General features: G+C 35.9%; 1 protein-coding gene across 3 annotated transcripts in view; it reads right to left on the bottom strand.

Annotated features, from left to right (window-relative positions):
• The window catches only part of TTBK2 (tau tubulin kinase 2), a 104,805-nt gene that overhangs the window by 30,059 nt on the left and 47,782 nt on the right, over nucleotides 1-26,964 (bottom strand). For all 3 annotated transcript variants that reach the window (XM_056346833.1, XM_056346834.1, XM_056346835.1), the window contains 7 exons: nucleotides 9,663-9,728; nucleotides 8,985-9,077; nucleotides 7,913-8,038; nucleotides 5,183-5,340; nucleotides 3,452-3,668; nucleotides 1,844-2,055; nucleotides 82-685 (listed from right to left, as the gene is read on the bottom strand). In XM_056346833.1, coding sequence (XP_056202808.1) covers nucleotides 82-685; nucleotides 1,844-2,055; nucleotides 3,452-3,668; nucleotides 5,183-5,340; nucleotides 7,913-8,038; nucleotides 8,985-9,077; nucleotides 9,663-9,728 — 1,476 coding nt within the window. The remainder of the gene's footprint in view (nucleotides 1-81; nucleotides 686-1,843; nucleotides 2,056-3,451; nucleotides 3,669-5,182; nucleotides 5,341-7,912; nucleotides 8,039-8,984; nucleotides 9,078-9,662; nucleotides 9,729-26,964) is intronic.

Genomic DNA, 26,964 nt, shown 5'->3' with positions numbered 1-26,964 from the left:
GTCACAGCATTTTGCCTTACTGTCTCATCATGTAATTCTGAATAAAGAGAGGTTTAATAAAACAGCAGCCATTTCTCTTACCGGAGTGAGTGCTCCTTCTGCTTGAGCTTCCATAGGACTTGTAGGGGTGGCTGCAAGAAGCTGTCCAGCAGCTCCAGACAGAAGTTCCAATTTATCTGTAAGCTGTTCGGAAGCAGCAGGATGACACTCCATGGCTAGAACAAACTCCACCCCTGAGGTTTGGTTCTTGGCATGGACACTGTTTCCTGCCCAACCACCCTGTCTGGGCTGTTCTTCTGGAGGGGACTCCTCTAGAACTTGTAGTACCTCTGGCTCTTCATCTGAGGGACTTCCAGTTGTTTTGTGACCTAAAGCTTCATTTGTCCTGAAGTCCTGCAAGTCCCGTTCCTTATCTATTATCACCCATTCCTTAGAATCAACCTCCTGCCTGCAGGAACTTAAGTTGACCGCTACAAATCCATTGCTAATAACACCATCAACATGTTCTGGAGAGCTAGCTGACACAGGTTTTGAAGCATCTGGAAGGTATTCTTCATCATAGTGCCAAACATGGTCCATACGGGCAGTTACAGGAGCAGGAATGGGTGTTTTCTGAGAAAGAGGAGGAACAGCAGCAACAGGAGGCTCTGCCGCAGCATTCAAGTCTTTCTGCATCTTCTCCAAACTTAAGAAAAGAAGATAATATGTGACTTAGTTAAGAATGAATTAAATTATTTCAGTAGAGGAAAACTAGACATATAAAAACTTGTTGTCATATTTTAGAAGAATCTACAATGGTTGAAAAATCCACAATTTGAGACAAATAACTCTGATGGCAAGTAAAAATGGGTGGATGGTCTTAGAAATTTGCACACATTGTAAGTGTAATTGTAATCTATCATGTTGTATTGTAAATGTAATTACCAGAAGGGAGCATAGTGAGTGGATATCAGCTCAGTGGTGAGGCTACCACCAGATGCCCACTGGACTGAATTTATGCTACAAAGCAGAGATTCAAAGCAGAACAGAAGAAACAGATGTCTCCAGCAGAAGTTAGTAGATGCTTTCAAGACCAATGTTATTGATTGTTTTGATTCCTTACTTGGGCTTTGCATAACTTGCTTCATCAAACAAATTCCTAACCCTCCTATGACATATTTAGAAAGGTTTTGCCACTGTTAGCATCTCAGCTGTCTTCCACTGTCCCCACTCAGCCTCTGCTTTTCAGCTAGATTTCACTGTGTCCTTCTCCCCTTATTTTTTCTACATATAAGCAAACTGATTGAACCTGTTCTCATATATCTGTCTCTCTCTGCCTTTAATTGCCATTTTAATTTTAATTCTATCAAGACTTTTTTAACGTTGCTGCGACACCTTTGGGCATAACTAAACCTGCGGCATGCAGACAGACTTCTAACTTCGTAACACCACTTCTTGTAAACTGTCCTTATTTCATATAATCTAATTCCATGTTACCTCTACTGAGCACCTGATGTCATCATTTTTTATTTAGGATGAGTTGTACTGACTGTCAAGAGTATCCCACCGAAGAAAAAGGTAATAAATACCAGGGTTAGACCAATAGGTCTTGAAATAAAAAATTCTCAAGTGTGGAAGTCCAGCTTTAACTGTATACCAGCACTAATCTTTTTTTAAAGAAGCTGCCAAGTGGTAACATCCATTATCCAGCCACATTATGAACATAATAAATACTTTGCTGTAGCTTGCATAAGCATAACCCAGTAGCTCCATTCCTGGTTTTCACACAATAGAGGAAAGATGACAGTATCTTAACCACATATTCTGAAAAGATCTAAGCATAAGAACAAAATAATTTCTTTACCAGGTCTCAAGAAATTTATCAGTATCTGGCTTAGACTCCAATGTCAGGCGCTTCTCCAGTTCAAAGCTGTGAATTGAACGTAACTTTCGCACCAGTGGGACATCTCTGTCTAGCTGGGTGGTCTCTGAGCGAACACGAATTGGAGAACCAAGACTTGGTGCGTTAAGCATTCCGTTCACTGGCCCATGGCTGTTTTCTTCCTCTGTGGCAGCCTGTTCAAAAAGTAAAGTAAAAATATAACTTACTAGGAGTGTCAAAACAGAGGAAGACAAGGTACTACATGGTGGACACCATCCAGGTTTTTAGCCTGGGATAAGCCAATTTGTGTTTGGAATGGTCCTTAAGTTTATGCCATAGTTAATGTACTTTAGATATGCTCTTCAGCACACACCTACAACTGACAAAATAATAGTAATATACTAGTTCTGGGTAGGTCTGAGAACAAGAGTCCCAAAAGCCTAATAATACACTTAAATTTACTCTGATATTTCATATTGATCTCTGAAATTTTCTTTAATAATGGTCTGAAACCTGACACTTGGTATGTTCTTCGGTCTGCTTTATACTCAAGTGCTCTTATTAAAAAGAAGTTAGCTTCTAAGCTGTCTTTATGATTCTCTGGACCATGTAACACTGTTATACGCTAAATCTACTAGATATTTCTGTGACAGAACTGTTTTAGTTAAATTGCATTGCACCTTGTACACTGACTAGTTATGATGTAGAGCTGGGAAATCACAATCATCCTTAGTTTGAACAGGTATAGCTAATAGAAATTGCCTTCGTTTAAACCAGAATAATCATCTTTCTCCCTCCTTGGTAAAAAACAAACAAGTAAGAAAATTTGAAAATAGACACCATGCCATATTCTCTCCCACAATGTTTTTTTTTTCTAGTAAAGAAGTAACAGCCTCAAACTAGACAGTTCTCCTAGCTAAAGAACATTTCAGTACCAGATTTCTCTTCATGTAATAAATATGTTTATATAATGAAACAGGGCTATATTTGTCAGAATATAAAATCTTGTGATTGTGAGCAAGGGAGACAGGAATCATTTCTCAGAGACTACTTTTCAAAATAAAGCAGCATTCCCTTCTAAAGACTAGCCGATGAACCACTCTGGATCAGTACAAAGGTATCGTATCTTATGGACACAAAACCACCAAGTGAAGTAAATGGATACTGCCAATCACACTGCCAACCTGTCAATTGAAGAATAACATTAAATTCAGTTTTGTATATTCAATATCTGACTGCCACACATGCAAGATGCAGGAAATTTACTTTGCTTTCATTCAGTGATTCAGAATCAAAATTGTGTCTGAAGAACATGAATATGAATAAACTGCAAAGAATCTCAAATTATCAGCAATATACCATTCATCATAAAGACCTGATAAAGTGGCACAAGGCCCAAAGGCTTGTCTGCTTGTTCCAGTACATAAAGTTGCTCTAATAAAATGTGTTAGCTGTACCATAAATCTCGTTTTCTTAGACCATTCTGGCTAATCGATATTAATAAGACTGCATTATTTATTATATCTTATGTGCACTATGAGGACAGGAAACTGTTCAAAGGTGGTATACACAATGCAGAATTGCAAGTACCTTACAGATCCCTAGTTTTATTTTGTTTCTGTTTGCATCCATTTCTTCCCAAACGTCTTTCTCCTGAGGACGCTGATGCCCAGGGGATCCAGGTAGTTTCTCTGGTGAGACACCAACTGGAATACCATTCTCTCCATCACTGAGCTGTTCATCAGGAAACACTTCATCTGTGTTTTCTCGCAGCAGATCTCCTGGGATAGGAGTGGCATTGGCAATTCTACAAAAGTAGTTTAAAAAAAAATGGAAAGGTAAATATTTTGAGACTCTAATGTGTTTCTTGCAATTATTTTCTAGTCTATTAAAAGAAAAAAACCTTTTAAGTAAAAGTATGCTTCTGTAGAAAACTAAATCTTGTAAATTAATTAATATAATACCCCCTACTTCTTGGCTTTCACAATTCACATTTCTTTAATTTAGGCACATAACAAAAGGTGAAATGAAAACCCAATCACTTAAAAGCTGTTTTATGAATGTTTTTGAAGTAACTTCTCAGCAAATTTGTAACAGATCACGTCCAGGCTCAGCTATGCTCCTGATTCTTCTACACATATTTTCCTATTAAAAAAACCCGAATGGGCAACTTTCATAATATAGTTTCCCCCAAAATTTGGTAGAAAAACAAAACATACTGTGTAAGGAAGAGAAATCACTCAGCAGACTAAATTTTTAAACAGTTTTAATCACTATACTTATAAGCATAACACTAACAGGACATTTTAATTGAAGTTCTGTAGTACCATTGACTTGGGGCTAAATAGGGCTAAGGCTTAGCTTAGTATTCTGAAACTGAAGCAACGCTATATCTAAAAAATGAATGGTTGGGAGGTCAATTAAAAGTCATTTCTTTATAGCCACCAAAATTGTTAACCGCAGCCAAGACTATTGATAACTCCAATGTGATGCTTAGTGTGATAATGGGGCTGAATCGTATGCAAAATCCCTGTCAACTTCAGTGTGTTCAACAGCGCACACTGTACACCTGTGTAATATTAACACCAGTTAATGTCTTGACTGACATTTATTTTAACTTCTTTTTTTAATTACCTTGAAATACTGGGAATTCAATACATTCTACATGAAATTCTAGCTATTTTCAGCCTTACTACACTGTCAAAACTCCCATGTCATGACCTTTGTGACTCTTGGATAAAAAGCTGATCTACTCAAGGCCCAGAACAGGCACAAAATGTTCCTTCTCATCCATAAACATTTCTTCTATTCTCCAGTTTCCTGAGATGAGTATGGGTATTACTAAACATCACAACTCATTCAACTTAATTATGGAAGGTCTCAAAGACCACATAATATTTTAAACATGACCAAAAGCTATTTCCAAATTTCCTATAAAGGTCCATTCATTTTTCAAAGTTATAAGGAGACAGCAGCTAGCAGTTTATTCAAAGTTTACAGAAAACAATGGGTTTATTTCCAGGCAGTTAAACTCAGGGCAAACCATTTAGTTTCACAAAATACGATTTAGCAAAGGATGGGCTAGCAAATTATATGCAGTTTCCTGAGGTACTATTTTTTATTGCCATAAATTTAAGTCTGCTGTACTGATCTTTCAGGATAGTACAGACAGGAACCCTAAAAAAGCAAATACTTGAAATGCTCCCAAACTGCTGTTCCTCTATTTATTCAACATCCTGCACAAAACCCCTAAATTATGGAGATAATTTCCTTTTGGTACTCTGTGGCTGCTTTTTAAGTGACCACAATGTGCATACATACCCAATTGCAGCTGGAGTAAGACGAGTGTGTAACTGAGGTGTGGTTGAAGTTGTTGTCGTTGTCAGAGAGCCATCAGTTCCACTCTTCTCCCAGTCAAAAGGGTCACTTTCAATAACCCCAAATGTTTTCATGCTGTTGTCAAACACAGACATGAGAAGCTAAAAATGAAAGAATAAAGTTAGTAAGTTTAACTTTTGTCTAAGAGACCAAGCGATTAAAAAATATCCTCCTGTAATACTTGAATATGTCTCTTCAAGATTTTGACAGACAATTTACATAAATAAGGACACAGTTATTTATAGTAACCATTTCTTATTTTTCAAGATATGCAAAATTCTGTTTTATTTTTTAAAAAACACATATACACCTGTGTTTTCATCAGTAAAGAAAGGCAAAGATACACCATAGCCTTCCATAAGAAGACAGAAAGGCACACAGAGGCATAACTACATTGCTTCAGAATAACATCAAATGGCTCTCCAGCAGAGGAAGATAAAATAATATATTTGGTAACACCACTAGAAACTAAGGAAATGAATGAGGAGTACATAGGGAAGGATAATGATTTGCTAATTCGTACATTTCTGTTATTTAGAACCACGTATTGTTTATTTTTTCTAATGCTGACATCCATCCCACAGAAACGTCACACTGGAAGCCTTCCACCCTCATTTTATGCAAGGAAAAATCACCTAGACCAATTTGTGTCCATGACAGAGAAAGAAATTGCGTCTACTGTTCCCTCCCTGTGAAAAAACTTTGCCTAATTGTAGTCACTGGTGGGAAGGCTGTGTCCATATCACATCATCTCTTACTCTGTAACCTTTCTAAAATTAGTCTTTTTTTTTTTTTTTCCTAAAAGCTAAAAAGCTTTTTAGACTGTAACTCTTCAAAGCAGGGATCCTGACCACGTACATTCTTGTTCAGTGCCTAACCATACATACAAAGAACAATAGATATCGAAGGCATGCATAGCACTGCTACAACAACTACAACAAATACTAGTTAAGAAAGACCAGAGCTTAAATGACCATGGAAAGTAAAGCACTTCCTCATGGCTCTAAATAAAACCACCCTGCTCTGGTCTAAAGCACAGAGGCAAGACTCTGTTGGAAGGCTCAGGCTGCAGCTGTGCAGCTGCAAATGTTCCATGACCAACCAGAGGACTGTAAATTACTGGGCTGTCTCTATCACAGAGAAATTCTATCCTGGTATCATGTTAATCCTTGAGCATGTGCCGTGTTAGATACAAGTAGACCACAAGAAAAAGGTTTTGCAAAAATATGCCTGTGTGTATGTGCTATCATTCAGGATGTATAATGTAAATAGAACATATTTATCAGTCTACAATCAAGGTTTTTCTATACAACATCAAAATTTCTGCAATCAGTGATTTTTACCATAGAAGAAAAAAAGGAAATCTGATTCATCTTTATAACTAGGCACAAAAACCACTCAAAAATTTCTTAATAATTTTCCTCACTTAATTGAAAACTACTGGATAAATTCCATGGAAATTTTTAATAGGAAAGGAAAAAAACCCAAGGTATTTATTTTTCAGGAATGCTAAACATTTCCTGTATTTGTAATAAGATTTTTCTTTGCCATCAAATTTTTTCACAAAAATTGATTATTTTTTTTTTTGCAAATGTGCAGAAGAACATACTACTACATCTAATGAAATTAATTTACTAACAGGAAATTAGTTGAGAATTTCAGTTCTTATTTCAAATGTTATATATCTTGATTTCTCTGTTAATCTTACTAAGTAAAGCACAGGAATCATTCTTATCAAAGTTACAATTCCACACTTAGTCAGAATGATTTATTGGAGTTGAACCAATTCAGCTTGCACATCAGCAGAAAACTATTCCTTCTGGTTTGCCGAGTTAGTGAGTTGAACAAATGCACAGAGGCAGACAGGTAATGTAAGTGGGAAGCTGACAGGAATGTGTGCTTCTGGGAGCCAGAGGGAAGGCACACAGGGACAACCTGCAGCGTAATGTTAGAGTCACTTTTGAATGTTAAAGTCACTGCCAACCTTCAACAACTCAGTCTCTCCCTCCCTGCTTTTCCTGAGCATTCCCCTGCCGCTTTCCACATAGTGGGACTGAAGTAAGTTCTATCTTTGTGTTTTATTTATTGTTAAATCATGGGTCAACACTGAGTAAGACACATTCTACAGCATATCCTCTTGGCAGCTATCACCTTATCACTAAGCTGAGGCTGTTCATTTCAACAGGCAATGCTCTTAAACAAATTAAAATTACTAGTTTTCTGGTGATCTCTGGAGGCAGTACTTCAGTCTGAAAAACTCACCATGGCTGCACGTTGCGTTCTAGCTGTATATATTGTAGGTGCTGAGCTCCAGATTTTGGAAAACTGCCAGAATGACTATGACTGAGAAAACAGTATGATTGATTTAACTTAAGGAGCACCCACGAGAAGCTACAATAGTAGGATAGTACCCAACTGCACCGCATACTGACTGTAAAGCAACTGTCAATTGTTTTTAGAAACTTAACTGCCTTACTCTTCCAAAATGGGAAAAAATTACATCTTTGAACTACAAAGTTTCCACGGCACTAGAAGGTCATTAAAATAACTTTGTGATGGCACGATCCATCATAACTACCAAGACTAAACAATGAAATCAAAGGAAATTGAAGATGAAACAGCATAAAATTCTGCTGTTTAAAAATCATAGAGACAAAATAGAAAAATGTTTACCTGGTAATCAGGCTTCGTAAAGTAATCTAAATTAGCAATGTGATCCAGAAAGATGTTGAATTCTTGAGGAAGATGTTTCAACATAAGTCTGTGCTCATACCTTTCCTTAATGGAGCCCACTTGCTCCTAGGAGTAAATAATACAACAAACATTAACACGCCTTCATTCTCTGCTACAACACACTCAATACATTAGTGGCCAGAAAGACAGGTAAGTATATTACACTGAATAGTACTGTGGACTACATCAGACAGCAAGGAAAGAGATTGTGTCATTCCCCTCAGTACACATGCAAAATAATTTTGAAACTTGAAATTCAGTATGAAAAGCCATTTAATTTTCTGCTGTGTTTGAATGCTGCCTGATATCAAGGACTGTCATTAGACACTCCAACCCTTCTAAAAAGCATGTTTTACAGATTTAAATATCCTGCTGCATCATCTGAAGTCCAGCCACTTATTGGTGTATATTTGGTCATCACATCATACTGCCTAAGATCAGCAAATCCTATTAAAGTGTAAGACGAGTAAATCAAAACCAAAAAAGAGACTGTATACCACTTTGTCATCTACCAACGCATAAACTACATCAGAGAGTAATCTTGTTTCAACTTCAAAAGAAGTTGGAAGAAGTAATGACAGGCAAATTAGACGCTGTTTCTTTGCATACCTCACCTGTGATACATGACTAAAGGCACTACCACAGATTGACTGATTCACTATTCTTCACCAGCAAGTAAAAAACACTCCTTTCACAAATAATCAAAATAGATAAGTAACTCTAAACTTGTGATAGGTGAAATCAAAAAGTCCTCAAGTGAAAACAGAAAAATTAAATAAATGGCATATATACACTTACTTCGGCCTTGTAAAACATTTGCAAACTAGAAATACAATCCACTTCCTGCCTAGAACAGTTTGTAAAACTTGTCTGCTTTTTATAGCATGACACTAGCAATGAGAACACTAGAAAACACTGGAAAATGTAACAAACTAGTGATTCTTAGTGGATATCACGGCATTCACTTGCAATCCAGAAGTAAATCTCCCTTTGGTTTCGCTTCTAGGTTTACCTTATCTTTTATTTTTCTCCAAGGCAGTTGCCCAACCACAAATTCCACCAACATGTAAAACAGGGACCAGAGGTCATCATGCCGACCCATTTCCTGTGAAAAAGAAATATTATTCTAATGCATCTTACAAATACCTATAAGACAAAAGGGAACATAGATTCTTTACTGCTCTGGAGACAAATTATTATCTATAAAATTACTATAATCAACACTGCAAAACAATTTTGTATAATTAAATCCAGCCACTATTTTAAGTAGAAACAGCCAAGTAAATTTCCACAGAAGACCAGAGAAACAAAACAGAAGCTGAAGTACGTTAAAATAACATTGCAGATCTCTATACTGGAAGAGCTGTTTATTCAGATTTGTTTAGTGTATGATGTTAAGATGATATACTGGATATTATAGATATTATATATTTTATAAAACTCAGTAACTTCACCTTTTTAATTCCTTAACTTAAAATACAATTGAACACCAAAGGTAACTAGTTAAACCACTATTATTTCTACAAGAACTTTTTTATCCTCCACTACTGTAAAATTTATTATCTTTTCCCAAAATTTATAATTTCTACCCAATAAATTCACACATAAGAATACAAAAAAACAATAGTAACCGCATTACTGACTGCTTTCAGCTACATGACATGGATATGATACAGACTGAGATACTCACTCTGTTTCTGTGAGCATTGATCGATGCATATCGTACCGTTCCTCGAAAACCAGCGACAGCTCGTGGCTGTCAAAGAACAGAAAAAGATTCTTATTGTCAGAAATATACCCTCTGACTACTAAACTTGGCATCTGCAAAGTGAGTATGGAGCCACAACAAATATAATTTGAAACTTTTTGTTTTATTTCAATTTACCGTGTATCTACAAGTCCTCAGTGGAAATCCAAGTTGGCAGCATACAGTGACATATGCCATAGTTTTTTAAACCATCGATTTATGTCAGTTTTTGTTCTCACAGACATCAAGTTCTAGTTACCTCATCCCTCAAAAAAGCTATATGGCAGAACTATTCCTCTTTTTTCTCCAATAATGAAATTATTTCTTGGGTTTAAGCATTAGAAGTTTGAGTTTTTAAATTCTGACAGGATATAAACCATAATGATTTCTTCCACTTTACTAAAATACACCAATATTATGTGGTATGAACAGACAACCAGCCATTTATTGAAATGTCCTAGCAACATTTTCACAAATTCTTTTCCGAACTAACAAACCAATCAATTTTTTGAGAAATTCCAAAAGTAGGGAACGCCACAGGTAAGTTTCAAAGCTGCGGCTAAGCAATAAATAGCAAGGGCTGCACTACAAGCATCAGTTAGAAACATTTCATTCTTTTCTAGTTCATGAATACCGGCATTTTCTCCCTGACACTCCAGATCTTGTATGAACATGAGTCAATTGGTGTTTTGTAATCAGAGAGTATATATTCCCATACATCTTTCCTTCAAATAAAATGTTACAAAAGGAATTATATAATTGATAATAGTCATAATTAGTATACATTTACAAATTAAAAAAATCAAATGGTGGTATATTACTTTGCCTAAAACAAATATCAAATCCATGTCACCTCCTTAATTAATCATTTTATATAGAGGGAACTGCCAGAACTGCTAAATTTGTGTTCTTTTACACAGTCTTATCTTCCCAATCAATATTTCTTTTTATTTCCTCTAACAGTGAATGTGAGAAACCTGAATTATTTTCCTCAGCTCTGTCTTGTAATTAAAAAGGGTATTGGTGATGTGTCTGCCTGCCCCAGACTCATGACAATTACGATTTTTAAAAATTTTGCACACCACATTGAAAAGTCTGGTTTGATATACACACAGAGATCACTATAATACATAATCATTACCCTATTAAGATAAAACACTTCAGTATCTCCCCATCTATACATACATAGGTATAATTTCTTCTTATCCACCAAGAGACGCTACACTGAGAGTTATCATTTAAGTATGTCAGGAGCTGCCATTACTGTTAATAACCCTATCAATTAAATACAGCAGGATTATGCATTAAATGTCTTTAAAAGGGATTCAACAGCCCATATAATCAATATCTGCTAGAGTGGTACGATGAGAGCTGAACCAACGTTAGTTCAGGTGGAAAGTATTTTCTAGGATGTTGTTAACATGACCAGGTTCTCAGATGATATTCCTTAAATCTTAGGTTTTGCACGTTATCTTAAAGTACTTGGAACACATTTTGTGTCCAGGCAGGACAGACAACTGAGTTACTATCTTACATCTTGTAACTATATCATATTGCATACTGAACATTATCCTGAAATGAAGCGTAACACTGTAGTTGCAGAAATTTCCAAGTACCATGCAATTATAAAAAGAATAGCTCAAAATGCTTTTGAACTGCTAAATTTAAGTAGAAACTAAATTTTTCAAAAAAAGGACTTAAGTCTCCTTCTTAGTAGTTTTGAAGACTGGCAAACCATCCAAGTAAGAATAATACAGCATTACTGCCAAGACAATCAAAATACAGGTAAATTTCCAGAAAAGATGCAGTCTGATGACTAACACTTCTCAGAAGGGCACTGAGACCTTAACTTCAGAACACCCAGAAACAGAAATTCAGTAAATCCCAAGAGCATAAAGTTTCAGGAGATGAAACCAAACGCTTACTGTCTTAAGCCTCTGGTCTGAATGTTAAAAAGGAAGGACTATATTCAGTTTTACTAAGGTAAATATTTCCATTCTTCGGAGATTAATGAAAAATAGGAAAACTATGATGAAATGAGGCTTTTATTCCTAGAGTAACAACTTAAAATCTTACTTGATAACTAACACAAAAACATTCCAGTTGCTTGACAAGGAAATAAAAAAAGGGTAAAAAAATGGCATATGGAATCTAAATTATCCCATACAGTTTACAAAAACTAATAATCTGACCTATTCCAGTTCTGTCCTGGTGGAGAAATGTCCATATGAGGAATTTCATTGGGTACCAGCTCAACTGCTTTTAAACGTCAAAAGTCACTGCCATCCTTAGACAACCCTATGAAATCATGTGCCCTAAGATGATTTCAATCATCTGAGAATCACCTCACTGGGGGGGCAAGCATAAATATTGTTTCTATACATTAGTTTATCAGGAAATGAATTCTGAATTATTCACCCCAGCAAGGATATCTAAATCCTTTCACAATTTCTTGCCTCCTTTTACTATCTATTGCCTTAAAGTGTAGTTTGCATAAATCTGCCTTAAGAGCATATGTAATTTAATACATAATGAAATATCTTTCATAATGCAGCTGGTCACTATTTAACAGTAGTATTACAATGCCGCACAACAAAAATAAATTAATTCCATCGTGTCACTAACAACATGAATGATGTCCCTAGTAGCTCAAATCAAGTTTGCCCAATTCAGAATAGAATTTACAGACTTCCGAGCATTTGCAAAACTTCTGAAACTGTTTCAGAGCTTTTTATGCATCTCACAATGGCTCACGTAGTAAAAGCAAAATATCAGAGGCAAAAATAGCAACTTCCTGAACAATTCCCTGCATTTTTTCAAATAAAATCCTCCTCTGATGTTATTGATCATGTCGATTTGTTTTTAAACACCCCCAAATTTTCCATCTGAGCTCACCTGTCACCAGGGGAAGAATGGAAAAGAGCCTTACAGAAACACTGGTTATAGTATTGTCTTCCAGATGCCTTATCTAAGCAAGCTGCTACCACAGCAACTGAGCTTCCTTAAAGCAAAGTAGATTTCCATGCTGAGAAAAAAGCTTAATAGGACCATTTTTTAAAATCATTACAGGTGACCTATTAAGACAACCAATAGAATCTATGGCATTTTTGGAGGATATAGCTGGAAAGGGTATTTGTACTAAAGAGATAGTGCATCTTACATCCAAATACACCTGTGAATTCCCCTGATGCCCTTGATTAAAATGGATCACATCTACGTTCCTTTCCATGACGAATGTCATAATCAACATTCTCCTGTTTTTTCACTTGAAATTTAGTGGGGGGTTTTTTCTCCAGACTGGGAGAAACTGCCACATCCAGATGCTGTCTCAGTCGCAGGGATCCATTAACAGTCCACTCAGCAGTGGATTCCATTCTCCAGCTCTTCTGTACTTAACATCTTTATTTAGCTTGCATTCATTTCTGTTTATTTACAGCAACCATTGTCAGCAAGTTTTCCCTTCAGACAGAGTAAGCAAACATTTGAAATAAACCACCCTCAAACTGGCACAGAAACAAACAGGAAATTAAGGAAGAGTTCTTAGATTTTGTAGTCATACTTTCTGCAAAAAAAATATTTCCTACAAACCTTTGCCTTAAATCCCAGGTATTAAATTAGTAGTAATGGCCATACAAATCACATGATGTAGTCACTTGATTAGAATAAGGGATATAATTTCAAACAAGACTAGAGTTCTTCCACAGTTATATTTGACAGAAAAAGTACTTAGAAAATCTACAAAACTGTAACTTGTTTGCATCGGTTCACACAAAAAAGGTTTTTTAAATATAATTAGCTCAAGTGATGATCTGGAAGTCTGAGTTGTCTCAGATTTGATTACTATCATTAGATTCTTCAAATATAAGTTAAAATATATATTTTTTTTAAGATAGATGCATATGAAGCAGATCTAGTGACTCTGAAGAATTTTTCTACACACAAAGCTACTTTTTAATGTAACATCAGTTTTCTTTGGAGGTGGCCCTGCCCTGGAAACACATGACAATGTCTTAGATAAACTACACGCAGGAAATAAGGAGTTCCTAGAAAAGCGAACCATTTCCTCCCAGCACACAGGTTTGCAGATTCCTGAAGACACTATGCTTACAAACCTGTCTATGACTGTTGCTTCTTTGGAGGGGCTGTGGAGGAGGGAAATAACAATCCTCAGCTCAGTTGAGTATCTCTAGCTAAACGTTCTGTGTTTATTGCTTTCGGCAATGTTGGAAATGTTATGCAGAGCAAAAAGTTAACTTTTTACTACAGTCATGTAAACTAGATATTAAATATGGAAAAATAAAATAATAATCATTATTTACACTATTTCTGACACACACCATGGTTCTTTCTATCAGTCAGGCAATGGCTGAGAATTCTTAAGTGTCTTTATGTTTGGGATTGAGAAACCAGCTCAAGCAGTGACCCCCACCTTCTCAGTGCTGCCTCTAAAGCACATAGTGGGGTGGGTAGAGAAGCACCCACCTCCATTACCTCTATTTCCCTTTGTTAAAGGTAGAATCCTCCTTTATTATCTTTTCCCTTTAAAAAGTCTATTACTTTTAAAAAAAACTTTTAAAAAGAACTTTTAAAAGTTCTTTTACCCAACAGGAATGTATTTTCAGAATTGGAACTATACACAGTTCCAATTCTTTGGAGCCTTTTTTCATACCAAATGGTTTCAATAATTCACATTCCAGTCCCCCCTTTTCTGTGGATGTAGGCTTTGCAATCTAATTTAATGCCTAGCATGTGTTAGCACCAGTTTAAAGTAAATGAAAAATTCAGGGATCATTTGGGTAAAGAAATAGTAAGCACTTGAAATACAATTGCCATTACAATATATTCTACGTATTAGTTTTCACCATATATACACAGCTCTTCAAAGCCGCATTTTTAGCCCCCTGTAAAAACTACATCAGACACTAATGACCAAGTACTTGTACTTAGAACTCTTTATCGACCCACCTCCTGCCAGTTGTCGGTATGATACATTATTTGGACTCAGACATACCTAAACAGAAGTCATGATTTCCAAATATTGATTACAGCTGTCTCATCCTATGTTACCTCATTCCAGCAGCAGCTGGGTAACAAACAAGCCCAATTAACATGTAACAGTACAATTAAATTTTGCTATTGTGAGTTCTAACAGATGTGTGGTGACAAATGAAAATTTAACTCCAACTGCATATGCTATAAAGAGCATCACCATCTCTAAACAGCAGTATTTGATATGCAAAACCAGCTCCCAAGCTACTCCGTTTTCAATCTGGAGCATTTACTTAGCCAATGTGATGCACTAGCAGAAAATGGCAATCATTCCACAGCTGACTCATATGCAGAGAAAAAGTCTGGTGGGCTGGAGGTGGGAACAACCTACCAAGTGTCTGTCACAAACCTGAACTTACTGCAGTGAAAAATCACACATGATAAATCTACCATGTGTATGTTTGCTTTGCCCTGTGCCATCTTTCTCTCCCACCAAGAGCTGAAGCAGAGATTACTGTGAGATGCAGACTACCTACGTAAACCACCTAATGCTTTGGCAGAGAATTTCCCCAGACAACAGAATATTGTTTTACTTATCTTCATAAGTGAAAATTCTATGGTTGTTCTGCATTATGGGAAGTCATGTGCTTTTAGCAGACTTGAGAACTGAGACCTTAATTTTTAATTGTTTTGTACATATCATATTTAGTATTTACAATGATAATACCATACATTAAAGAGTTGCATCAATCCAGAAGTAGACTTATTTCAGTAGGAGACTTATTTACAACTAAGGATGAGAAGCAAAAGGTCTCAAGCAAGCTAATGTACATAAAATAACACACTTTCCTTCTTTCTTTTAAACTATTTGAAATAATTTTTCGTAACTCAGCAGAGAATTCAGTCAATAGCTCAGAAAGAATTAGAAACTAAAGTTTCTGGTTTGGCTTTGGTTTGCTTCTATTTTCACTAGGAAACAAATTTTACTGGACCAAACCATGTGTCTTTCCACGATAATAGCTTTTAATTTCAAGCAAACAGGACAGCTCTCAAAGGCTTCCAGCAGTTTCTACAAGATTAATGAAAATTAGTGATTACAGATAGAACCCAAATTATTATCTTGACACAGAGGGAGACCATTAAAATTCAATTAAAATGGCTCACTTCCATCTTAAAAGACACCAGTCAGCTGGTCAATCAGCATGCACTTTAGATGGCAAGCAAGACATGCCTAGTCCCAGAACTGTGACTACAGACTGGTCACAAAGGCAGAGTATAGTATGAAGGTGAAAATACTAAGCAGTTTGGAGGGCATAAGGGAACCAGTACACAAAACTATAGGAATGAAGTAAGTGTCATGATGCATGAAATAATTTGATTTTTTTCAAAGACAATATCAAATCTCAGTGAAAAAACTATTTCTCTTTGTTTTAAAGGACTGCTACAGCCCATTCGCCTAGGCATCTGTCAGTTCTATAGAAAATAAAGGAACTGCTGTATCAGAATTAAACTGTTCAGTGATTGCCTGGATATGATATCAGTGTTCTGCACACCACAGGAAAGGAGAAAAAACCCAATATATTCCAACAATTACAAAGTATTGTATTATGTGAATTAAATCTTTTTCATATCTCAACTATTTATCAACCCGTTCCTTCAGGCAGGATATTAATAGACTGTATATTCTTTTTATTTTTCACCCAAAAACGCTCAAACACCAGCTCACAAACAATCTTCCTCTCAAACAAATAACCATACATGATTTTCTTAAGTTTTTCATTTCATTTAATTGTTGCAAGAATACTCCATAGAGATGTTCTAAAATATCAGATCAGATTCAATTCATATACCCATTCTACTTGTGTCGCTTGTAAGTCAATTCATAATTCTTGTTTTTCATCTCTTACTTTAACTCACTACCTGCCTTTTTCACCTCACACTATCACACATCACACACAAGACACCAGCTGTCTGTCTCTATAACACTGATTTCCTTCATTTCTTCTTTGTCAGTAATAGCACAATCAAACTTGCAAGGGTCATGTTCAGAGGATGCTGAAAATGCTACATATAAAGACTGTATGACTTTAAATAATCTCCCTCTATGTCCTTGAAGGAGGTTATGGCAGAGAAACGTAACAGTGTTACACTGGTAGGTATAACACAGCTGTGTCATTATATCTGCACAGGTATAACACTGGTAGGTATATCACAGCTATGCATTACTTCAAAAATTTTTGAAACATAACTATTTAATAGTTATTTTAATCTCTTTATTAAAAAATAAGGTCTGCAAAAACCTCTCCAAACTAACTGCCTTGTTTTCCCTATAAAGTTGTCATAATTCAGAAATGGAGCCTCAAATGACTAATGTCCTAATTCTTTCAACTCATGCAGATTCCTTCTGGTAAGACTAATAAAACAAAGGCCTCTTGGCTTAGTCTCTCCGGCAAATGACCATTTCCATGTAGGACATTTTGACATAAAAATCTAGACCTGCTTTAGTATTCCCTGGGACTTAAGGAGAAAAAAAAAAACAACCAAAAAATAACAAGAAAAGAAAAGATTAATTAGGCTCCAGTCTTTGTTGACTTAGATGATGAGGGAAAGAATTAAGGAGTATGTACAGGTTATTTAAGAATGAGGCTATTTGTTTATGTCTTGCATTGAATGGCTCTGATATTATATAACAATTCCTTTGCAACAGAACTGAAAGTAATAAAGAAAATATAAAACTGTAATAATTAATCTCAGACTCTTCAACAGAACTCCATTTACTGAAACAAATCTTTTCTTTAAAGTAGTTCATTTTTTAGAAAGCTATCAACTATCAAATGCTTAGCTCAGAATTCAGAAGGAAATCTTGCAGATCTCATCTGTTTCCAAAAATACATGTAATATAGGCTGGCATGCAGATTTAGCGAAGAAAACCTGAAAACACAGTTTTAAAATCTTTGTTGTTTAGACATTTTATTTGTTCTACAGTAGCAAAATGTACAAAGTTTAATTTTATAGACAGGAAAATCAGAAATGGGCTACAACAGGAAAGGATGGTCAGGTTTCAAAAAAATTACCTCAGTCCTCTCTTCCAACACTACTTTTGAATCATTATTTATTAATAAAAATATTTATTTTAGAAACAAAGAACATGCAGTAAATAGTTTCCAACTCTATTTTCAAGACTTTATCACATTCTATTTGGCAGCTTAATTGTATCACATATACGTATGTCTCCATTGGTCCCTCCTTAAATATTTTCATTGGTGCCATAATAGCTGAAGTAATTTTGCTAACTGCTGCAAAACACACAATCAGTGCAAAACTTTATTAACATAAACTAAGATTCACACGCTAAATATTTTAAATATTCCTTTGTTTATAATTTCTTGCTCATTCTATGCCTTTCTGCTAGAGAGTTCACTACAAAACTATTACTTATTTTTAATGTTTTACAGTCCCAGCTCTTGAATCTTCCCAAGAAGTGCTGAAGAGAAGAGAGACGGCTGTTAGGAGGCTGATCTCAAAATATGTGATTAAGACACTTGTCCTATGGTTCAAGCTAAAACTGCAACTTGCCACTTATTCTATCATGTCAAACTCTTCATTAAGCTGGAAACAATGAAAAATTGGACATACTTTAGCTTTGTTGCACTACACCCCACTTCCCTGTCATGTCTTCTTCCTCCCTTCATACAGATCAGAAGAAATATTTCTCAAACTCTTTCAAGACGCAGCTGACCCCGTGCAATGCTCTACAGAGACAGGCACTACTTCTGGTCCTGGTAGAGCACAGTGGTCTCCCCAGGCCAGATAGCCCACACAATGCTTCACACCAATACAGCTGAACTACCTCCAGATTTAAAGGTCACTGAAGCATTTACCTTTGAGGTTATCACCAAACATTTCTTGTTCTTTGTTTTGGCACCTGATATCTTTACTTCTGCAGTAGAGAGGGAATGGGGCAGGTAAATAATACTCATTCTCTCTGTCACCCTTTTCCCTCTCCTCCTCCTGTTTTTCCCTTGCACTTTCTCATACCTCATACACTGCATTTCTCTCCCTTATTTCATGAAATCTGATCACAGACCTCACAAGGAATAAGGGAGAATTTTAAGAGTTAATTGGAACTCACAGTGATTTGGTAAAGATTGGTTGAAAGGATTTGATAGGGAGGAGCCACTGCAAGATACATAACCATTTAATGCCTGACATTACTTCAACGCGTTCAGTGCATTCTTCACATTAATTTATGTCTTTGTTAGACAAACTGTAGAAATTAATAAAAAGAATTCTGGTTTTAGGATTGCCCAGTTATAGACATTTCATCCTGGGAACTTCTCATGCCAAATTTTAACATGCACATGCTTTATAACCAGTAGCGTTGAGGTGTCCAGTACAGCATGCATAGCTTTCATGCAAATGCTGAGGGAAAAGTAACTTTTCATCACTTCCCTGCTTAAAAAATTCTGTTGCAAGATAATGGAGTGTTCACTCAAAGATACAACTTATGAAAGATCTACTCTAAAGCATATCAATGTGTAAAAGCCTCAGAGGATTATTATACACATAGAAAATGATTAACAAGTTTTGCTTCCTCCATCATCCTTCCCATGATTTGAATCTTTCTATGACAGTAAGAGGAGAAGGTGATGTTGTTATTAGTCCAGTACAGCAGTAATGAAGACAAGCCTTTGCTGAGCCTGAGCAGATTAGCCCCATGGGAGCACTGGAAGGCTCTTGAGTGCTTCTTGTGCCATGCCTGAACTATTACATAGCTCTTGCTCCATGTCACAGGGTGCCTCCATACTCAGCTTGAGAATGCATGCTGAACTATTCATGTTCTTGTGTTTTTCAGAAACCGGTTAGGAAAACTATAAAAGGGAAGGGTAAAACAGGGTTATCTTCAGATTCAAATTCCTCTTTATAACGTATTATTTATAGTACCATAGTACCTACAACTACAGAGACACTTCTTTGTCACATTCATCACTTGCAGCCCGGACAGGAGCCGCCTAACTACACAGGAGCGCAATTATTAGCAAGGCATGACTCCAGTAAACTCCACTCACACGACAGTGACTCTGAAAAGAGGGGGCTAAAAAGAAGTTGTTGCAATAAATTACAAGGAAATAACCTAAGGATTGATGAAAATTTTATCCAAAGACTGAAGGCATGTGGATAAATTTCAGAGAAGTTTTCATAAGTTTCCATGAGAAAACAATATGATTTAGTGACAACTTGAAGGTAAAAATGAAATGAAGAGGAGCTCAAAAATTGTACTGCAAGTTTAAGTGACAATACGTGTTAAATATAAGACAGGCAGTATAGCTGAGGAAGGTAAGATTTCAAAAGGAAAAATAAAAATGATTTTACTTGTTTAGGTGCAAATATGCAGTCCTCAACTAATCACATCCCTGTGTAATGTACTGTTAGGGACTGAGAGAGAACATTACTGAGAAAAGATAGCATAAGGTAAATGCCAGCAACAAAATGCTTCTCAACAGGATGAAACAATCACTGAACAGTACATTTAATAAAATGACATGGACCATTACCCTGCAGCATCTGGCTTTCAACAGTTTCAGTCAGGTTTGGAAGAGAGGTCTTTTTAGACCTGTTACATATTTTAGCCAATTATTTATTATATGCTTAATATGGAGCACTATGAATTGAAACAGCTCCCTGGAACTTTTTTGTACTATTGAATTTTTTTTCATATAATCCACTGCCATTTAATACTGTACTCAGAAAACATGTCCTAGTTGTTCTTGGATTTTGTCTTAATCTGTGTCATTCAAAGCAGAGAATGTATCAAGAAACTGATGAAGATACAATGTATCATTCTGCTCTTTAAATAAAACTAAAACCTGATAAATTCACTATTTTCTGGAGTTGACCAAAGTGCTCCAATAATTTAAATGTAATAAGGAGTCTCAATTCAACTCAATTTTTAATTCAGATGCAATGTTCAGTAACTATTCTTGCACAACTTCCAGTATATAGACTCTTTATTTGTAATAAATGCATAGGCAAGGTATTATTCAGGACTAGTTACTGCCACAAATTCTAAATCATCAGTGGCACTGGGGCAAATAAATAAAACAGCACCAGTTTTAGTCAGTACTACCTGTGGACCACTTTTGAGACTTTTTTCTTGAAGTAATATCAGTGTTTCTAGATCAGGCTATAACAGCATTTACTTGAAAATGAGATTCAGAAGCATCTATGAGCAATCCATCTTTAAGCAGTCTCTGGGTCCAAACTGCCTTCAGAGAAGACTAAAGATTTACAGTGATTTTGTTTCTTACAACAGTGTAGATTCACCATTGCTCCTTTAGTCCTTAAAATTATTCCACACTTTTTCCCATCATAGAAAGCATTTAGTGGATATAGCTTCCACTCTTTCAGTACCATAAAAACTATGTTCTCTTCCAAACACAGAAATAGACAATCTGCAATTCTTCTGTCAAGGTGACAGGAGATCAAGCAATCAAGATAATCCAGAATATTAAAAGAAACACACACTATGCCATTCACATGCATAACCATTCCCAAATTTTCATGAAGTAAAAACCAAAAGTAAAAGATGAATATACAAGAAACTTATACCTTCTATCCCTGTATTTAACTGAAGTACAATAGACTTTGAAAGCTTTCAAAATGCACCTAATACTCTGCTTTGTTATTTACCAACTCACTTCTGTGCCGCACTCTGTGCAGGGGCTGGGTGGGGTTGGTTTTAGGTGTTTATTTTGTTTTGAGTTTTTTTTGTTGAGATTCCTGTCGCTTGTCCCCCCTGCAAAGAATTCTGCTCCTTCAAAGTATATTTCCCAGACACCATCTGTCATCCTAAAGTGAAACTTGAAGATAAAAACTCATTTGCTGGAAAATCATCAGAACCTGAGAGCACTGCCGAAAGGCAAGCAGTACTTATCTGATTTTGTACATAAACACCTGGATAGAATAATATGTTCGTTGTTTGATGTGAACAGGTTTGTAACTGCTTCCCTAGACAATAAAAAGATCTAAACATTTGCATTCACAATTGCTTTCACTGCATTTTTCTAACGGTCAGACTGTGTAGCAGCTGCTGTATCTTCTGCTTTAGCAGGAGTCAGAGACAATTTTGTTACTGACAGGTGACTAGTAAAGAGCATGATTAATTCCTCAGAAAATTTTGGTGGGTACCCTGTCTCCTTTGGATTTGAATCCTTTTGTTAATGTTTAGAGTAAGAGTTTTGTGACTCCTTTAATGCAAAGGTATCAGAAAAAACAGTTACTACATTTCCTAGTTGTTCTCAAATCAAGACTTCCCAGCTTGGTTAGGTTTGAGATCTCAAATTTCCAGGTAAAAAAAGAAATCTAGCAAGTTAGATTTAAAATACCATAAACCTCCATAATGTATGTTAAAAGAATTAATTTTAATTTTTTACTTATTTCAAATAAATACAGAAAGTTTAGACACTTGAAATTAAGGTGATGCTAAACAAACCTATGAGGGTGGGAACTGTCCATTTTATGTAACAATGGAAGAATGACCCAAAATCTAGTCACTGGGAAGGGCAGGAAAAAGGTGGGGAGAGGGAGAAAAGCAGTCATAGGGTAACTCTCTCTTTGACCTAAAAAACCTTACTTATCAAAAATAGCACAGTTCCACAGACTAAATAGTCTCATTAGAACACCTTTTAACCCACTAGTTAGAATACTCTGAAAGAGGAAGCTCACATACCAAACTGAACAAAAAAAAAAAGGAGTTTTCTCCTTCAATCATCTTTGCTGAGTCCAAATCACCAGACTCAAAGGACTGGCTGTTAATTCAATAATTCTTTAGGCTGTCAGTCAGTGAGTAGAAAAACACAAATGTTTTAGATAAAAAGGTCTTATCTAAACACCACCTTCTTATAGATACTTTTTCAATTCAAATGTGTTTTTCCCTAACTTTGTCATCTCAGCTTGCATACAAGTTATATTATCTTCTCTGTAAAACAAATACATTTCAGTTATTTGTAACTTGAAGTCCACATAAATGAAAGATGACAAAACACAGGCCTGTGATAATACATGATGGTTGAATTTACGGATTTTTTTTTAAGAATTATGAACTCAAATTCATTTTTAAAGGTTAATGTGTTTAAAAGCAATGACTAGCAGCTTCTTTTTTCTTTTATTTTGCTTGCTTTATATTAAATTTAATAGTACCTCAAAGAAAGTTGTGTTTAACATTCACTTTAAAACAAGGCTGATGACAACTGCCCAAGAGCTAGCTGTAGTACTGATGATATTAAGAATACAAGCGTCCTTTGGATTTTGTCCCTCAAGGTTTTTTATTTCTGAACCACAGCTGACACCTTCACTTTCCACTATCGCCATGTAAACAGATATATGTAAACTGAAGGTTTATGAAGTTAGGTTTACACTGAAAAAGAATAATTTATTCTTTGTCTTAAGAAAAAACAAATGCTGGTACTACTTACTTCAGCTATCACTAGGACAATGGAAAACAAAATGGTAGGTAAAATATCCTTTGACAACAGTCTCAAAAAACAATAAACAGTAGACTATGAACCTCATAAATATACTGGATTTGCACCCTGCTAAATGTATTTGCCTGATGACTAGAGAGTCTCCCCACAATTAAATTCTAATTACCCTGCTTTGCAGTAATCAATTCTTATCTACACCATTAATTCAATTACTGGCTTCCTCTCTCCAACAATTTAATGCCCTGACCCTATTTCCTCCTTCCTTCTTCTAACAGCCTACATCATCCCCAGCAGTTTTTTTGTTCTTCCCACACACATTGTTCTCTTCCAATCTTTTCTGTCACCAGACAAAGCTCCTCACACCAATTAAGTGTTTCCTTACCAACTTCCATTCTAGAATTTAGTTCTACATCTGCCCCAAATACCTGTTTCTTAGTACTGTCCCCAACATGTAAAATCTAGTTTCAGATTTTGGATACTGCCCGAGTTTCCATATTCTTCATCCTATTCCCAGCTACACACATACCATTGCTCAAGGTTTCCCAAAAGAATATGTGGTCAAAATATGTTCCCAGAAAACAAAAATTAAATGCAGACCAATAAACCTTGAACACAAACATTTTCATTACATAAAATCCTCTCTTAAAATACTCCTTCCAATAATTTCCTGAAATGAACTTTTACTCATCTTTATAAAGAAGGGTGATTATTTTCCCAGAAGGAAAACGATGAATTTGAAGTTACAGTCTAGACAATGATTATGGAATACCAGAACAGATTAGTCCTCCTCTAACCGTTGGTGTATTATATTTATGATCAATTCCATCCCTTTTTATCAACTTTACAACAGATTACTACCTATACAGTCGATGTGTAAAAATACGACTTTGAAACTATGCATTCACTTTGTAGGGAAGGGAACCAAGACAGCTACAACTAAAATATTTGGGAAATACACTGGAGATGTATTATTTCATTGTTTTCTGAAAGAGTTCTGTATTGTTGGAGGAAGAAATTATATAGTTCTGCAGAGAGGCTATAAAAGGCTATTTCAGCTGCAGTGTGGGAAGCTTCCGTAAAAAAGCAAAAAAGGCGATGACAGAAGTACAAGGGAAACCAGAAAGAATAAGGAAAAACAAAAATACCATATGCTTCTGTGTTTACAGCAATTTATTCCCAATTGTAAAAACTGGTGGCAATCCTGTGCTCTTTAACTCCTTTATTTGTATTGAAAGCTTGGAGCAGATGGAATGGATGACCCAAACAACATGACTGGCCAGGTCCCCGAGTCAATAAATGAGGAAAAGCTAACTGATAATTAAGAAGAAAAACTGATATTTCATGTGAATCATTTGTGTCCTTCAGACATGCAAAAATCAGTGCATCCTGTAACAGCAGTTCATATGAAAACTGCTGCTTACTGACTTCAAAAGCCTAAGCTTTGTGACTGTTCTGCATTTTTCTTGAAAAAGGGCGTTTGATGGATAGAAAAATGTGGATATAAAGATGTCTAATACCTACAGAAACAATTTCTTAGATTCTATCACATTCTTGGTGGATAAGCAACAATATAGCTCCTTCAAGTCTCATTTTTTACTTTCAAAATCAGCTTTACTGTCATCTGGCTGCTGCAAACCAAATGAAGATCATTTTAGATAACCTAATCCAAGGGAAAAAAACCACAACAACATGCTATTGCAAATCCCACTGGGAAAAAACAGTGAAATGGGCTGAAAACTGCTTGCTCTTCAATTCTGTAAACAGACAGTCCACATGTGACACTCCAAAATGCAATGAAAAATACATTAAGTACTACAAGTGTTGAAGAACTGAATTACTCACTTAGGACTCCTCTTTCTGTTCTTTAAATATTACTTTCTGAGAAGCTCTTTATATTAAACCTGCTTTTTCTCAAAACAGCATTTAGATAGGAGCAACCACAGCTGAATTGACTCCCTAGTAGCAAAAATTTAATGGTGCTAAATCACCATGGAGTCAGACATTGAGATGGTGAGTACAAAGATGAACAACATTTCTGAAAACAAGACTGAGATGTCTTAGGATCTAACAAGCATGACAGCAAAAATCTGTGGGATCCTTTAATTTTCAAGTATGGTTTGAACCCTTCATGGAATTAGCCGGGATGATCTTCAAGAAAGGCTTTCTCATTCTAAGCTCTGTGCCTTGACCATTCTTCCAGGTAAGAAGTTGAATGAGACACCATAACTTCTCAGGAAGAAAATAACTAACTGACAACAAAAAATCCTCCCTCCATAACTGTCTACCAGAAATAATTATTAACAGCCAAAGTGAAAATGCAATATTGAAACTACTCTTTTCAGTAATTAAAAATAAGCTGCCAGCAATATGTACATAGCACATGCATATATAAGACTTCCTACCATTCATGTATAGTTTCTGTATTAGAAGATAATCTTTTCCATATGCAGTATTATCTCCATCCTTGTGTAGTTCTATACAGACTGGCCACTACATTCTGCTTTTTGCTGTTAAGCACACATTCCATTTAAACCTTAAATAAGAACTACAGTCATAAAAGACTGTAGTTGAAGGTTTAGGGACAAACAAATATTACTTCCACCTCCTACAGAAAATAATGATACTTGTCCAGTTTTGTTTCCAAACAGTGATTTAAAAGAAAACAGTGAGGTTTTGGGTGGTTATAGAAATCTCCCTCCCAACATAAGCAACAGCCTGAAATAAAGAATTAAATTCCTTTTTTAAAAAAATCCAGAAGTAGTAAACAGAGCATCTTTACTGTTGCTTATCTGTCCTGTGAATGGAAGATAATAGGCTGTGTGGGCAGAGATCTTTAGAAGCCTTAAAAATGAAAATAAGTAGCTTGTTTGATGCACTTCGGAAGGGTAATATAATCAAAACAAATCACGTAAATTCTATCTGTAGTAGCACCCTGAATTTTGGTGTTTGTCAAGACAAAAACCTTGTATTCATCAAACCAGAAAATGGGTACTGTAACAGTCAGGGCAGGGGATGGTGATCCTACACAAGATCTTCAGGTTTGTGAATGAAAAAAAAAATCCAACCCACCTTATACATATACATGTGAATGTATGCACACATTTTACAGAAAACACTGTCAGGATATATACAGAGCCTGGATATAAAGACACACCAAGTCAAAACTGCCAGTAAGCCTTGGTGACAGGAAGATGATCTCATGTGCCATGACTAGGAACAGAAGTAGCACCGAGTGGCTGGCTCAGGAGAAAGGACACCAAGAGCATGTTGGGTCTGAGTTCATCATAAGATGTTAACAAAGACAGTAGAGACAGATGACAGTTTTAGTTTGAACAGAAGGAAACTGTACTGGAACAGAGATATCATAAATGTGAATCACATGCTTAGAGATTAAAAAATGTGTTTATGAATGAGGCTATCTGAAGATAAAGGGGAAAAGGAGGGAACATAAAACTAGAGGGGGATACACTGAAGAAAGAAGACTTGAAATTAAATCATCAAAGAAGCTGAAGCCAGAGGAAAGTGAGACAAAGCAAGACTGTCACCAAAGACAGAGAAGCAGAAATTATGTGGATTCAGGTTTAAGACTTCTATTAATGGAAAATGGCAAAAACTGAGAAAAGGAGAGAAAGCTGATGGGAATCACAGAAGAGAAAAGCTAGTAATGGTGAGAAGAAAAACCAGCACAGAAAAAGAAGATGTCAATAGACAGGATGTAGTTATCAGATGGGCATGGGAAAAGATATAAATTAGTTCTGATGGCATAATTACAG

The sequence above is a fragment of the Falco biarmicus genome, chromosome 7 (assembly GCF_023638135.1).
Source record: "Falco biarmicus isolate bFalBia1 chromosome 7, bFalBia1.pri, whole genome shotgun sequence".
Taxonomy (NCBI): Eukaryota; Metazoa; Chordata; class Aves; order Falconiformes; family Falconidae; genus Falco; species Falco biarmicus.
The sequence above is the reverse complement of the archived record's forward strand: the minus strand, read 5'-3'. Positions and strand labels throughout refer to the sequence as shown.